The following is a 14616-nucleotide window of genomic DNA, read 5'->3' on the forward strand; positions in this document are numbered from 1 at the left end:
CAATAGACAATGACAATAATAAATAATATAATATATATAATATATTATATATATAATATATACCGGTAATATATGAATAATATAAATATATTCTACATATATCATAGGATTAAATTAGCTCTGCTTCTTACTTATTCTTTTCAGACATGTTGAAATGTGAAACTGAAAATATGTGATGTACCACATTGTAACTGTATGCATGATTGAAATATCACCATTAGGCGAAACCAAGTGGGTGATACAATCACCCCTTGCACTTTTTTGGGAATTTTGCCTATCATTCACAATCATTGTGAGAGACAAGAAGACAAAAGGTTTTTGTTTGTTTTTTCATTCTAACATGTAGAAATCTGCATGTTCTTGGTGGCTAGCAATGCAGCTAATTGGAGAGAACCATTCTACCTCTAAATGACTTTAAACATGCATTCAAAAACTGTCAACAATACTTCAGTAACCTGTATAATAACCAAGCTGTAACAACATTGTTTTTGTAGGAGCGAACACCTAGGAACTATTTTTCTAGCGTAGTAACACATCGGCGTTCTACTATATTAGCCGTAAAAGCTATCTACGGAAAGATATAAGCTAGCAACTGCGTCAACACGAAACGCGTTTGAGTTTGTAATACGATAAGACACCAATCTGTACTGACTGAAAAACATGAACAATCATATTACAGTATCTGTAAAGTATTAGCCCACATTTCATGTTCTGTTTGTACACAGCTAGCCAGACAGCATATGCTGTGTGTATCATGATCAATATAAAGTCAATCAATCAAAGTTTATTTATATAGCCCTAAATCACAAGTGTCTCAAAGGGCTGCACAAGCCACAAGGACATCCTCGACTCAGATCCCACATCAGGGCAAGAAAAAACTCAACCCAATGGGATGACAATGAGAAACCTTGGAGGGGACCGCAGATGTGGTGACCCCCCCAGCCCCCATATATGTGTTTATTAAGAATACTCAGTATGTCAAGTAAAGAAGAGTTGAGTAAGTTAACAAAATAACTTACCTTTATTGTCATAAACAGTACTGTGCAAAAGTATTAGGCCACCTTTACATATGTTGTTTTGTATGATCACTTAAAACTAGAATATCACTTATTAAACAGCCCACCTTCGCGAAGGCAAAACATCAGTTCAGTTCAGTTCATGTATTTATTTCATTCATAAAAATCAAACAAAGGAATAAGAATAAAAATAAAACAATCAACATAACATTAAGTAAATTATAAATGAAAAGGAGCAAAACTAAGTTAAAAACAGATCTGTTTTCTATTTTCACAAATATAGCAATTGACTTTTAATGTTGGTGACTACAAAGCCATATTTTCATTTCACAACAACTAAACCACTAATAAAGAAATAATTTTACTCAGTCATATCTTTTCATCATCATGATTTTTACATGTTTTTTGAATACAGAATGAGATTTATTGTTATTGTTTTAGTCCACTATCAAGTTTGCTCCATAAACACCTCTGATTGAACTACTTCTTTCCATTGTGACTGTTCTAAATCTAGTTTTATTAAAGATCTCAGTTCCTTTCAAATTACAATTACTTTCTCTTTTTACAAATCTGTTTTGAATGTTTTTGGTAGAATTGTTTTATGTGCTTTGTACATGATTTTTAAGATATTATACTCTACCAGTTCATGAAATTTTAATAGTTTGAATATTGGGTTTGTGGGTTTCCTGTATGCATTTCCAGTTCTTTTCTGCAGGAGGAAGATTGTATTTAAAAATGTTTTACAGGCACTACCCACACTTCAATACAGTATGTTAGATGTGGAACAATCAGTGAGTTATACATAATATACAATGCTTTTTTATTTTAAATATAATGAATTAAACAATTTTGTTTTATTACATCTATTTGTCATCCTTCAGGAACCAGGAAATATTATGCAAACTAAAAAATTAGACAGGGCACGAGTGTTAATAACTGTAATTATGCATTGTTGTATTAAGTTTTTTATCCAGATTCTCCAGATGAAGTATTGTATGTATATTGTATATGGATATAACACAGCATTAACATTTTATAGATATGCTATACACATTTTGGTAATAACACCATTGATTTCATGCACCATTTACTGTACTTGTATCACAGTGTTGTAGCCGAGGGCCACTAGTTGTGTTACGCACCCTGGCTGCGCCCCCAGCACGCCAGTCGCCTCCTCGTCCCATCACGCTCACTTCCCGCTCTGCCCAGCTGGCGTGGATGGAGCCTCTGGAGCCCAATGGAATCATTGAGAGGTGAGGGGGAAAAAACGTAAACATGCACATTTAAAACAAAGTTAAATCGGCTGCACTCAACTTTCATCAATGACGTCATCTCACTGTCTCTTTTTTTCCCCCACCTCACCTGTATCCAGCTGTGAGCTACATCTCAGAACAGCCTGCCCGCAGCCCGCCCAGCCTGTGGCCCACCCTTGTGTTACTGGACCAGCAGAAATGAGATTCTTTGGCAAGAGGCGGAGCTACAATGTTACAGGTTCCTTTAAATTTGTTCATACGCAATACATTTAGAATTACCCGACAGAAAAATAATTTTAATTTATCACTGCTGAGTAGTTTATAGTTGGATACACTCACTGGATGCTTTATTAGGTACCCTTCTATTAAGATCCAATGTAAGAGCTGTATAAAGACAACAATGTTCAGGTATAGTGCACATTTACTCTCAGTATGATGTGTAGTAATAGTATTTCAGCCTTAGTGAGAGGCTTTTTCCCCCCAGGTAAATTGCTCCACAAGAGAGGCAAAATATTGGTAGGGTCCTGTCTGTGCAGTTCTACATTTTTATAGACATTGTCAGTAAGGTATTAATGTAATCCTTATTATTGTGGTTCTAGTTTGCTGTGCTGTACTGCCTTGCGACATACGTCTAATATTTTGGCTACTTTGATGGTGCAAAATATTATCACTCTGTATGATCCAGTGCAGTGTGTATTAAAACCACATTACATGAGACATAGTATGGTGATTCTAATCCACATTTAATACAATTCCTTGTGGTCCAGATAATATGTATAGGATTTGGTGTATATTTTGTTCCACAGTCACATTTTTAATCCCCTTAGCCTGCAAACTGTTGTTTTGGGGGGCTATCTTTTATATACTGTACAAATGAACCCATCCACACACCGCCGCTGTACACTATTGAAATACATATATAAATATATGGGGGTTTTTTCAGACAAGGTCACACATATCCCACTGCATGTTGAACATCAGTTATTGTGCCCATACCACTGTTAAATAACAGTAATACAGTACTTAATCCATGTCTATTTATGTGGTAAACCTAACAGCTTGATTGAAAAATTTACATTAACTCCCTTTTTAGTATACTAATGTTACATAGACAACCTCTTTTACACCAATTAAACAGTTATGACACTGATAAATTGAGCTACGGCTCCAACACAGCCTTTTTTTGTTGAAGTGGCGCCGTCTTACAGCAATAGTTTAGCGGTCAATCCAACTTTGCATTGGCTCATATTATCAAAACAGTCCCATGTACAATTTTGTGAACAAATAAACACATAAGTTGTTTCTTTTGTAAACATCAGAGCAGGCAGGAAGGCATATGAGGAGAAGGCATGACACTTGAAGCTCTAGCTCAAAGCCAAGAGCATGCTGGCCAGGAGAATATACTAGAATGCCCACATAAGTACATCTGGCCCGCTGTTAAAAAAAAGGCAGCAAAACATGGCGGTTTCAAAACTGCTTACAGGCTCACATCCAAATGCATGAACCTTATGATTTGATGCTTTGACATTATTGAATACAAAAACACAACAATGTAACATGTATAAGTCAGGAAAGAGGAAAATCATCACAAGTTCACCTTACCAAAAATGAGTATTACAATCTTTTTAAGGCAAAATTGAAGATGTACCTAATATTGTGTATTTTGACCATCAATACAAACATACACACTGCTCAAAAAAATTAAAGGAACACTTTGAAATCACATCAGATTTCAATGGTGAAATATATATCTAAACTGTCCATATCTATACTGATATGGACAGTTTAATGTCTCAGGAACAAAAAGATGCCACATCTTTTGATGGAAATAAAAGTTTTCAGCCTACAGACGGCTCAGTATATAGACACCCCAAAAATCAAAGTGAAAAAATTATGTGGAAGGCTCGTCCATTTTGCCTAAATTCAATTTCTGCAACTCAAAATTATTTTCAATATCTTGTGTGGCTCCCACGTGCTTGTATGCATGCTTGACAACGTCGCGGCATGCTCCTAATGAGACGACGGATGGTGTCTTGTGGGATGTCCTCACAGATCTGTCTAGGGCATCAGTGAGCTCCTGTAAAGTCTGAGGAGCAACCTGGCGGCGTCTGATGGACCGAAACATTATGTCCCAGAGGTGTTCTATCGGGTTTAGATCAGGTGATCGTGAGGGCCATTCAATTGTGTCAATTCCTTCATCCTCCAGATACTGTCTGCATACTCTTGCCACATGAGGCCGGGCATTGTCGTGGACCAGAAGGAACCCAGGACCTACTGCACCAGCGTAGAGTCTGACCATGGGTGCAAGGATTTCATCCCGATACCTAATGGCAGTCAGACTGCCGTTCTCTAGCCTGTAGAGGTCTGTTCGTCCCTCCATGGAAATGCCTCCCCAGACCATCACTGACCCACTACCGAACGGGTCATGCTGAATGATGTTGCAGGCAGCATAGCGCTCTCCTTGGCTTCTCCAGACCCTTTCACGTCTATCACAGGTGCTCAGGGTAAACCTGCTTTCATCTGTGAAAAGCACAGGGCGCCAGTGGCGGACTTGCCAATTCTGGTGTTCTATGGCAAATGCCAATCGAGCTCCACGATTCTGAGCAGTGAGCACAGGGCACACTACAGGACGTCGTGCCCTGAGGCCACCCTCGTGAAGTCTGTTTCTGACTGTTTGGGCAGAGACATTCACACCAGTAGCCTGCTGGAGGTCATTCTGTAGGGCTCGGGCAGTGCTCAACCTGTTCCTCCTTGCATAAAGCAGCAGATATCGGTCCTGCTGATGGGATGAGGACCGTCTACGGTCCTGTCCAGCTCTCCTAGAGTAACTGCCTGTCTCCTGGAATCTCCTCCATGCTCTGGAGATTGTACTGGGAGACACATCAAATCTTCTTGCAACAGCACGCATGGATGTGCCATCCTGGAGGAGTAGGACAATCTGTGCAACTTCAGGAGGGTTAAGAAATCGCCTCATGCTCCCAGTCCTGATAATGACTCTAGCTAAAGCCAACTTTAGCTAGAGGAAAAACAGTTAAAAAAGATCAAGAAGGAGGAACTTGAAATGGCCTCCACCTGCAAAACCAGTCCTGTTTTGGGGGCCATCTCGTTGTTGCCCCTCTAGTGCACCTGTTGTTAATTCCATCAACACCAATGCAGCTAAAACTGATTAACAACCCCCTCTGCCACGTACCTGACCAAAACCTTATCAGAAAAGTGCAATTGAATTCATGCCATACCCTGATGAAAAACTGTTCCTTTAATTTTTTTGAGCAGTGTATTTGAAAATACAAGTTTGTAACACACAGAGTTGCACCTTGTGCATAGTATGTTTAATGTGAAAAACACAACTTTTTAGGTCTCCAGCCTTATTCCAGCTATGAGCTGAGAGTGGCCTGCTTCAACAACATGGGCAGCACCGCCTCCAATTGGACCGCTGTTGTCACTCTCACTGAAGGTCAGTCACATTCCTGCATCTTCTCACTTTGCTACTTTCATTCACATCCGCTGCTTGTGTAACTAAATGCATGTCTTTCCTCGCAGCTCCACAGTATGTCTCACCCCTGACTGTGGGCAGCAACCTGACGGTCGTATGGCTGGACTGGACCGAGTCCTTCTCCCTAAACGGCTACCTGAAGGAGTACACTGTCACAGAGAGCCAGCTCAGGATCTACAGTGGCTTCTACAGCTATCTTCATGTTTTACGCACGTCACAGAAAGGTGAGGGTGCACACTCATAATAATCTTCACTGAGATACACACTTTAGATCAGTTCTTTTAATTTCATCATAAACACATTTCTGCTTGAAGTGTGCCGAGTATGACATCATATCACTGTTTTCTCTCCTCTCTTGTTCCTTTTTGCCAATATTGTCAAATGTGTTTCTCCCTCTGTCTTCTTCAGCGCTGTCATTTCAGGTGACATGTACCACAGACAGCGGCAGTGCCACCACTCCTACAGTCAGATACAGCCCTGCTGCAGGTCTAAGCAACATGTTTTTACCTTCACAAACACATCTACAGTATGAACAAAAGTATAGTGGAACATCTTAATTATTTAGTTATGGACTAGAACCCTTACTGCCACCTGATCTTCTATATCTAGAGTTTATTTATTTAGAATAGAGACAATACATATTAATGGACATATACATGTAAATATGCAAGATTATAACCAACGGCTAATTTCCATCTTTAGTCCCTTCGGGTTGGTATTATTAAACAAATATACAGGTTTAGGCATTAGTGTGGCAGCAGTGTTGTTCTTCCAAGAGCCAAGCTTTGAGATGTTCGGTGAAAGAGGTCGAGTTCACGTATTGTGTTTGGTATTGAATTCCAAGTGTGAGATGCACGGACAGAAAAAGTGGCTTGACCATGTATAATCCTTGTGATTTTGGATCTACAGATTCTACCGATGCAGACGAGACGAGCAAAGATGGGGTGAGCATGTCAGCCGCCCCAATCTACTCTGAGCTGTGGTTCATTCTGCTCTTGGTGCTGCTGGGTCTCTTCTTGTTAGCCATCTTGTTGGGCCTCCTGCTGCAAAGGTATTGTTATGGCCTCCTGATAGCTCAATCTAGTGAACAGTATGAAAGTATTGTCCATAATATTTTTTCTACTAAGTAGAACAACCTGATGGTGCGGTTTCTTATTCATGGTTTCCAGAGCTCTGAGGAAGAATCCATCAGCCAGAGAGCGCCCTCCGCTGGTCATGCTTCAGAAGAGCAGGAAGACTGGAGGAGAGACATACACGGTAAGAGTTGACTGTTTGATGATAAGGATGCGAACTATACCGTACATGTTTGGAGTTAGAAAACTGAAAATCAATTTAAAAAAAACTTTTTAAATCAATATTTAAATGTAGGAAAATAATCGTATAATGCTCATTACATTTTATATAATTACATGTAATAATGTATTTAAATCTAATTAATTTTTTTAAATTATTTAATATATTTAGATATACTATATCAATAATATATTTCAATTATTAGTATTTTTTTTTATTTGAATATTTTTTCTTTAGAGTGTTTGGCAACCTCTAGAGGGACCTAAAGAATTTTTTTTTATATATTTGCACCTTTCCTCACTCTCCACTACTACTCATTCATGTGTATTCATTTAATGGATCCATATCATTCTCCAGCTTTCTCCTCTCTGCTTCATGTGACTCCTTCTGTGTCTTCTTCTCCTTGTGTGTCTCTCTCTCAGAGGCCTTGTCCTGCCTTGTGTTCTAAACATCATTCCGGCTCTGTGCTTCATCGCGATCGTCTCACAGTAAGACTCCTCCCACTTTCATGCCCCCTTCTTATAAATGTTGTCGTTGTTTCCCACTCCCTGCAGTTTGACACAGTAGCAGACTGTGTTGAGATCAACAACGTAACGCTTAAAAGCTACACTGTGTACACTGAGGTACTGTGCACTCAGCATGTTTGCTGTAATTGTGTGTGTGCATGCTTTGTGTGAGACCAGGGAAATACAGCCCATACTGATAAAGAAGAGCTGACTTCAAGGTTTGTACACATCAGCAAGTAACATTTGAAAAACTTAATAACAGATGGTTTGTGGTGAATACAACCAGCAGACAATGGTAATAATCTTTTTATAGAGGACAGAACAATAACATTGTATCTGTCAGAAAAATAATGAAACAACTAGGGGTGTACTGATCCAATATCAGCACAAAAAAAAAAAGGATCGGATGGTATAGGCTTGCATCAAAAGTCACTGATATAAGCTCCGATACAAGCAGTCCTGCAGTGTGTTTACTTCTGCACAGCTGGACAGCTAGTTAATATCTAAATGTCCTCCAATAAGCAGACATAGTTGATATATCCTTGTATTTTTGTGATTTAGTCATTTACAAAAGGTAAACCTGGTAGGCTTTTGGCCAGTGGTGTCAAGATATATTAGCTCAGAAAATCTATTCCCAAGTGGCATAATAACGTACTAATGAAGAGAACTTGAGATTGTTTTCTTTGTTTAAAAATAGACCAAGCACATTTTGAAAATGAACACACCAAAATGTTTTTTTTACACTTACATGTTGCGGTTAATAGTATTCTATCTTCATTTGTCGTTATTTATACTTACTGCATAAATGATGTGAAAATGTTCATCAGTCAAATAGGTGACATTGAGTCTGGCAGAGTTTTAAATTGCTCCTATTGGTGTTAAAGTTTAATCATTTAGAAGACTAAATGAATAATAATGTAAAAGTAAAATTACAGAATGTAATTAATGTAATTTACTAATTTTCCTCAAATGATGTACTAATGTAGTGTATTATGTACATATGTAGCATCATCTACAACAAAACTTGTGCATGTGGACTCATTTCAATAATCACCTCTGAAATTAGAATTAGGTAAAAAATATCATTTTAGCTTATGTGCACCCAGAAAATGTGTCCCCACACATAAATACAAAACACAATGTACAGATTATGAAAAGCATTTTTGCGGGGGTGAGAAATGTCACAGGTTACATTACCAACAAAGTCTATTACAATCAAGGTATGAATGTAACAATCTACATTTTGTATACTATCACTAATAAGCAGCGTAAGTACGTAGTGTCCAAACACTAATATAGGTCTGTGCTCTTGCAGCAGGGATACGAAGATTTGCTATTGCGACATCCAGTGGACACATTCAGAACATTCCTTTCATTCAAAAATCTCAGCTAATTTTTATACCCAGCAAACTCATCTCTACTAAGCACTAGCAGCTACTGTACACTACGCCTAAACACAATATCACACAAGCTATAGACATACGCCAAAAAAATTCCTAAATTAACAATACACCACAATCGTCAATATAAAGAAGTATCAAATATAGTTGCATATTACTTGCAGATACAAAGTCTCCAAGGCAGAAGCGTATTAGAAAGTGTCAAGTAACAAACGTGTCCACATAATTCAATTTACAGCGTCATGAGCTTAATTTAATGAATTATTGTGACCACAATGTGTCGCCAAAAACAATTTAACAATCCACTTCAAAAGCATAAATCTGCTCTATGGATCTGAGTAATTTCACTTGATTTTAATAAAACATTTTAAGAGCTGTATTTGTAATGTTTAATTAATTTCTAATATTCCACATTATAATAGAAACAATGATGTGCTTTGATTTGTGCTCATATCATATTGGGTTAATATCGGCATCGGCCAGTACCCAAGGCTCCAATTGTATTGTATAAAAAAGTGAAAAAGTTATATCAGGACACCCCTAGGCACAAGTAACCCTGCAGGTGTGCATTTGTAGGCATACTTCACCCTTATGTGCTGCAGTTCAGGTTTAGAAGACATAGCTTACAGAAGCACATACAGTATGTGTACAGTTATGCGCGCCCTCTGCAAAAAAGACATGGAAATGCAATCATCTCAATGGTGGCTGCCATAGATGTGGTTTGATTAGTGATTCCTCAAGACACCATATAGATGTATACATGCATAAACCCTACATTAACGTACACTTCAGAAGGTCAGCAGTAGTTTTATGAATTAGACATAACTGTAGATACAGCATACAAATATAAAGTATCAGATCCCATCAGATGGTTGTTGCGGTGGTTGGTCATACATTTGTTTTTACATTTTATTACAACTGTTACATAAAAAAAATTATTGTTGTAACAACAAAATCTAAAGTCAAATGTGCATTTTAGGGCCTTTCCGACACCAAGATTGTGGGCAGCGGCTCTGCATTTAGCCCCATGTCTGTCCTGAGGGTGCCCAGCCAAAGTGACCTGACGCAGGCCTATTCCCATCATCCCTTGCAGCACAGCCTCAATCAGCTCATTGACAGGAAGGCTCTGATGGTGGACGAAGGCTGCTGGGACAACCCCGGACTGGTAGGACGTACTGTAGATAGACAGCTAGCAGGGTTGTACGGTATACCGGTACTAACAAAGTATCGCGGTACTAATCAGTTGAAAACGGTACTATACCACCTTTGAAAAATACCGGGACCGTTTATGCTGCTGTGCGGTGACTACACCGAGGCGCATGATGTTGAGTGTGTCAAAACGCGCACACAAAGTGCATACAAGTAATAACATCTTGGAGAGGAAGAAATGCAAAAAACACAACATTTCTACTGATTAAAAAAAGAGTGCGTGAAGCGCAATATGGAGGTATTTGGGCTTCAAAACTAACATTAAAGGTTACACTTTACATAGGGAAGCAGCGCGCTGCAAGTGCTGCTTTAAAACACGCCTCGCCAAACATTAGTATTACCACCTTTGCTTCAAACTTAGGTAAACATTTAAATAATAAGCATTCAGATCTGCATAAGGAGTTTAAATAGTGACAGGTAATAATGTAATTGTTACACCTTTCCAGCTGTTCAGGTCCGGTGCAGACCGTAGTCGAGGAACACAGGGCAGACGTTCCTTCCAGGGCCCATGTTTTTGTCGGGGGTAACACCCTTCCGCCGATTCGTGACAATCTGGTTGCTTTATTATTAGTTTTGCAGGACACAACCAGACCTGTCATCACTCTACTGCGCAGTGCACACGCTACCTCTCTCTCTCTTTACTCACGTCACTCAGCCAACACGATGTCATTCTCGCAAACGCACATACGCTACTCTCATAAGTTAACCAGCTCCCCTGCTGTGCACATGTAGATACGTAGACTCGCACACAGCTGCTTGGCTTGATGCCAAATATTAACGGAGTTATGATAGCCCAACTAGCATCAACTAATGCAAGTGAAATGACTGAATTTTGTAACAAATTCCTACAATTTGTGTTTTATCTTTAACAATTGGTTTTACCTGCTACATGGCTTATCTGTCTACATTTATCCATAGTTTTGTTTTTAGTATTTACTAATAAATGTATTTTTCTTAAAGCACAGGCCAGGAGGGGAAACCATACATCGTGAAGCATTTAATAGCGTTTTCTTCTATTCTAAACTAATCCTTGATTATGGCAGACTATATATGTAATATGGAAAATTTTAAATTGTTCTTTGAGTGAAATAAGCAAAGCCCAATGTGTTTAATGCCTTTTAATTTCTATGTTCACCTTCTAAAATTGTTCTTTGAGTGCAATAGGAAACATGTTTAATGTTAATGTAAAGGGCGGTATAGCTCGGTTGGTAGAGCGGACGTGCCAGCAACTTGAGGGTTGCAGGTTCGATCCCCGCTTCCGCCATCCTAGTCACTGCCGTTGTGTCCTTGGGCAAGACACTTTACCCACCGGCTCCCAGTGCCACCCACACTGGTTTAAATGTAACTTAGATATTGGGTTTCACTATGAAAAGCGCTTTGAGTCACTTGAGAAAAAGCGCTATATAAATGTAATTCACTTCACATTGTAAGATCTTCTGTTAAAATAAAGCCAATAATGATTTTTTTTTGTAGTTCCCTTTATTTTGAAAAGTATTAAAGTGTCGATATACATTTTGGTACCGGAACCAAAGTATTGGTATTGAGACAACCCTGCCAGCTAGATAGTAATGTTGTTGTTCTTTCAGTACGTGGAGGAAGACTTTGCGGATGCCATCAAGGCACTCAGCTGTGTTAAGAAGGAGCACGCCACCTTCACAGACACACAACTTTAAGAATGCTGCGGGCAAACAGGTATCACACAGTTACAACACACATCGTGTACAATTACCACTTTTGACATCGTTATGTTTCATACAGTTCAGTCCAACGCAAGGGAAGGTGGTATTCTGCACACAGTTTACACATGGACTATTATCATGGAAGAAAATAATAATACAGTGAACATGTGTGTAGCTTCACTTGAACACTATTTATTTATGGCATGTGATATTTAAATTCATAACTCTTGTTTGCACAAGTCACTGTTCCTCGTTTGAACACACGTCGTCTTAGCTGCAACATAACTTCCTGTACAGCTTTTCTCTTTGTTAGCGTGATATAAAAAAAATATGCCAACGTCTTTTCTGAATGTTTTAAATGTGGCTGGGAATCACTGATGTGCCGTTTTCACTGACATGATGTGACGTAACCTTTGTTGCGCTTGTAGAAAGGAAACGATTGTAGCTGTTAAGTGTTATAAATACTGTGTGTTCAATAATGAACTCTTTAAGATGAACAAGTTACATCAGGGGTGTCCTAACCTTTTCTAGCAAGAGCCACATCATGAGAAAAATTAAATTGGTGTTTTTAATGTTTTAAACAGGTTAAGACTAACTCACGTACATACTGTATGCTAAGAAGTTGTATACATTTCAAGAAAAACAGCCCACATGTCAGCTTTGTATTACAAGAGACAACGCGTATTATTATTATTAGTGTTTGGAGTTTTAACATTTGTTCGCCTTATTGCTTTTTTCAGCTGTTGGTGTTGTTTTTGTGTTTTTAGAGTATGACTCTTTGGACACACTAGATAGCTACATTATTTTATTTCAGTTTTTTGTTTTTACTGTACACAAATGTATTATTGTGACTTTTTTATGCTGGAAGTATTATTTATTTTTGCTGTAAAATAATATTTATAGATGATGCCACTGTATGTGTAATGTAAGTCAAATATAAGTGATGGCCAACACGTTGTCTACAGTGTTGTTTTTTCTAACCTTCTAACCATGCCATTTTAAATAAAAATATTTTAAAAAATGTTTTAAATGATTTATATAAGTAGTTGTTTATATATTATTACAAATATTTATATTGCATCTTAATAATTTGTTCTATCATGTTTATTAAATGTAATTTGCATTATTTTAAAGTCAATTAGTACTGGATATATTTTATTCTAATTTGTTTCTATCTAATTTTACATTTTAAATGACAAAATACAATTTAAAAATAACTTGTAGTGTGCAATATGTTAAGTATATTATTTATTGATCAAATTAAATACATGATTGTTTTAAGTAAAGTAAAGTTGAAAAAGTCAATTAACTTAACAACTCAATTATAACACTGTTGAATTTTTCATACAGTAATAGCCATTTGCATTCCCTCCATTCCTCCAGAGAAAACTGGCTAAATGTTTTACTTCTTGGGTTTTGTTTTAATTTTGATTTAATACACTATATTTAACCAAAATGCACATCCTCTACCTTACAAATCTTGAAACTTGGGACTTTTTGGCAATTTGAAGTTTTTTTCTGCTGAGTTAGCCCAACGCTGGCTTAGGTCACACGTGCACACACGCGTACGTGTACTGCACATGCACACAGAGGGGGCCAGAGTCTCACCATACAATAAGACGTAGCGCTAATTTATTTTTTGCGCCCGTGTCCCTTCAGGGAGCATCAAGACAAGTTAAAGATGAAAAAAAGTGGCAGAGAACGATGGCGGCCTCACTCAAGGTCACACGCACGCACACACACGCTGAGAGAGAGAAACATTCAGTGGCATGTTCACAGCTAGTGTCAGCCATTGAGGGAGGAAGGAGAGGTGGTGAAATGAGAGTGTGCAGAGTGATTGTAAAGGACAGTGTGGCCCTGAGATACACACACACACACACACTTTTATTAAAGTCATAAATCATAGTGACGACACGCGCCGTCTCAAAGAGGAGACTGTCTGAATGAGGAGGTTAGTGAAATGAAGGTGCGCACACACAACACAATGAATATGTTCACTCTGGCGAGTCTGCAGCCACACACAATTTCATGTGAACACTGACCTTTTTATTTATTTATTTTTTTTAACAAACATTTATTTGCCTAATTTCCAATTGCACTCCAAAGTGTAGAACCTTTGATCCCAACTACTTTAAGCATCGCCCATCAGAAGTCATTTACAATCACTTTTGATTCATACACACAGCTGAAGATTTGTTGATTGTTTTGTTTTCATAAGTGTTGACAAACAACTCCATCAAATTTACCTTTGATTTCTGAAATGTTTCAGGCAGCCTTTAAAGCAATCAACAAAGTTCCTGCTTAAAAAATGTGTGCGTAGAACACTAACAAAGCAAAATAGTATTAAAATCACGTAGCTTTTTCAGATAGCTTTTGAAATCGATTACTGTCGGTTCTTGCTTGTTATCATAAATAACTGGTTACAAGTTGCCCATAAAAGGCATTTAAACATTTTTTTTATTAAAAAAAATAATACATTTTTGTTTTATTGTGTTAAAGTATTTTAACCCATAAGTCTATGCTTGGAATTATACTTTTTAATTTACTATATTTTCTATTTTTCATATTTTATTTTATTAGAATTATTTAATATTTATTTATATATTAAAATCAGTAAGGTTCCTGTTTTTTAAAGCTTAGAAAACATTTTTTTCCTAAAAAAAAAAACATTTAGAAATACAATTGATTCAATATTATGTTTTTAAATATCATTTATTTTACACCGTATAAGATAAATATAGTTGTGTGCAATATGTCCACTGAAAAG

The 14616-nt window shown here is 37.7% G+C and overlaps 1 protein-coding gene across 1 annotated transcript in view; it reads left to right on the forward strand.

Annotated features, from left to right (window-relative positions):
• ush2a (Usher syndrome 2A (autosomal recessive, mild)) overlaps positions 1–12887 on the forward strand; it is a 363320-nt gene extending 350433 nt beyond the window's left edge. The window contains exons 85-95 of the mRNA XM_061964341.2: positions 2124–2269; positions 2389–2507; positions 5625–5723; positions 5810–5986; positions 6171–6248; positions 6672–6813; positions 6932–7019; positions 7478–7543; positions 9941–10126; positions 11757–11862; positions 11929–12887. Of these exons, the coding sequence (XP_061820325.2) occupies positions 2124–2269; positions 2389–2507; positions 5625–5723; positions 5810–5986; positions 6171–6248; positions 6672–6813; positions 6932–7019; positions 7478–7543; positions 9941–10126; positions 11757–11843 (1188 nt within the window). The 3' untranslated portion in view covers positions 11844–11862; positions 11929–12887. The remainder of the gene's footprint in view (positions 1–2123; positions 2270–2388; positions 2508–5624; positions 5724–5809; positions 5987–6170; positions 6249–6671; positions 6814–6931; positions 7020–7477; positions 7544–9940; positions 10127–11756; positions 11863–11928) is intronic.
• The last annotated feature ends 1729 nt before the right edge of the window (positions 12888–14616 follow it).

Source organism: Nerophis lumbriciformis, linkage group LG06 (assembly GCF_033978685.3).
Source record: "Nerophis lumbriciformis linkage group LG06, RoL_Nlum_v2.1, whole genome shotgun sequence".
NCBI lineage: Eukaryota > Metazoa > Chordata > Actinopteri > Syngnathiformes > Syngnathidae > Nerophis > Nerophis lumbriciformis.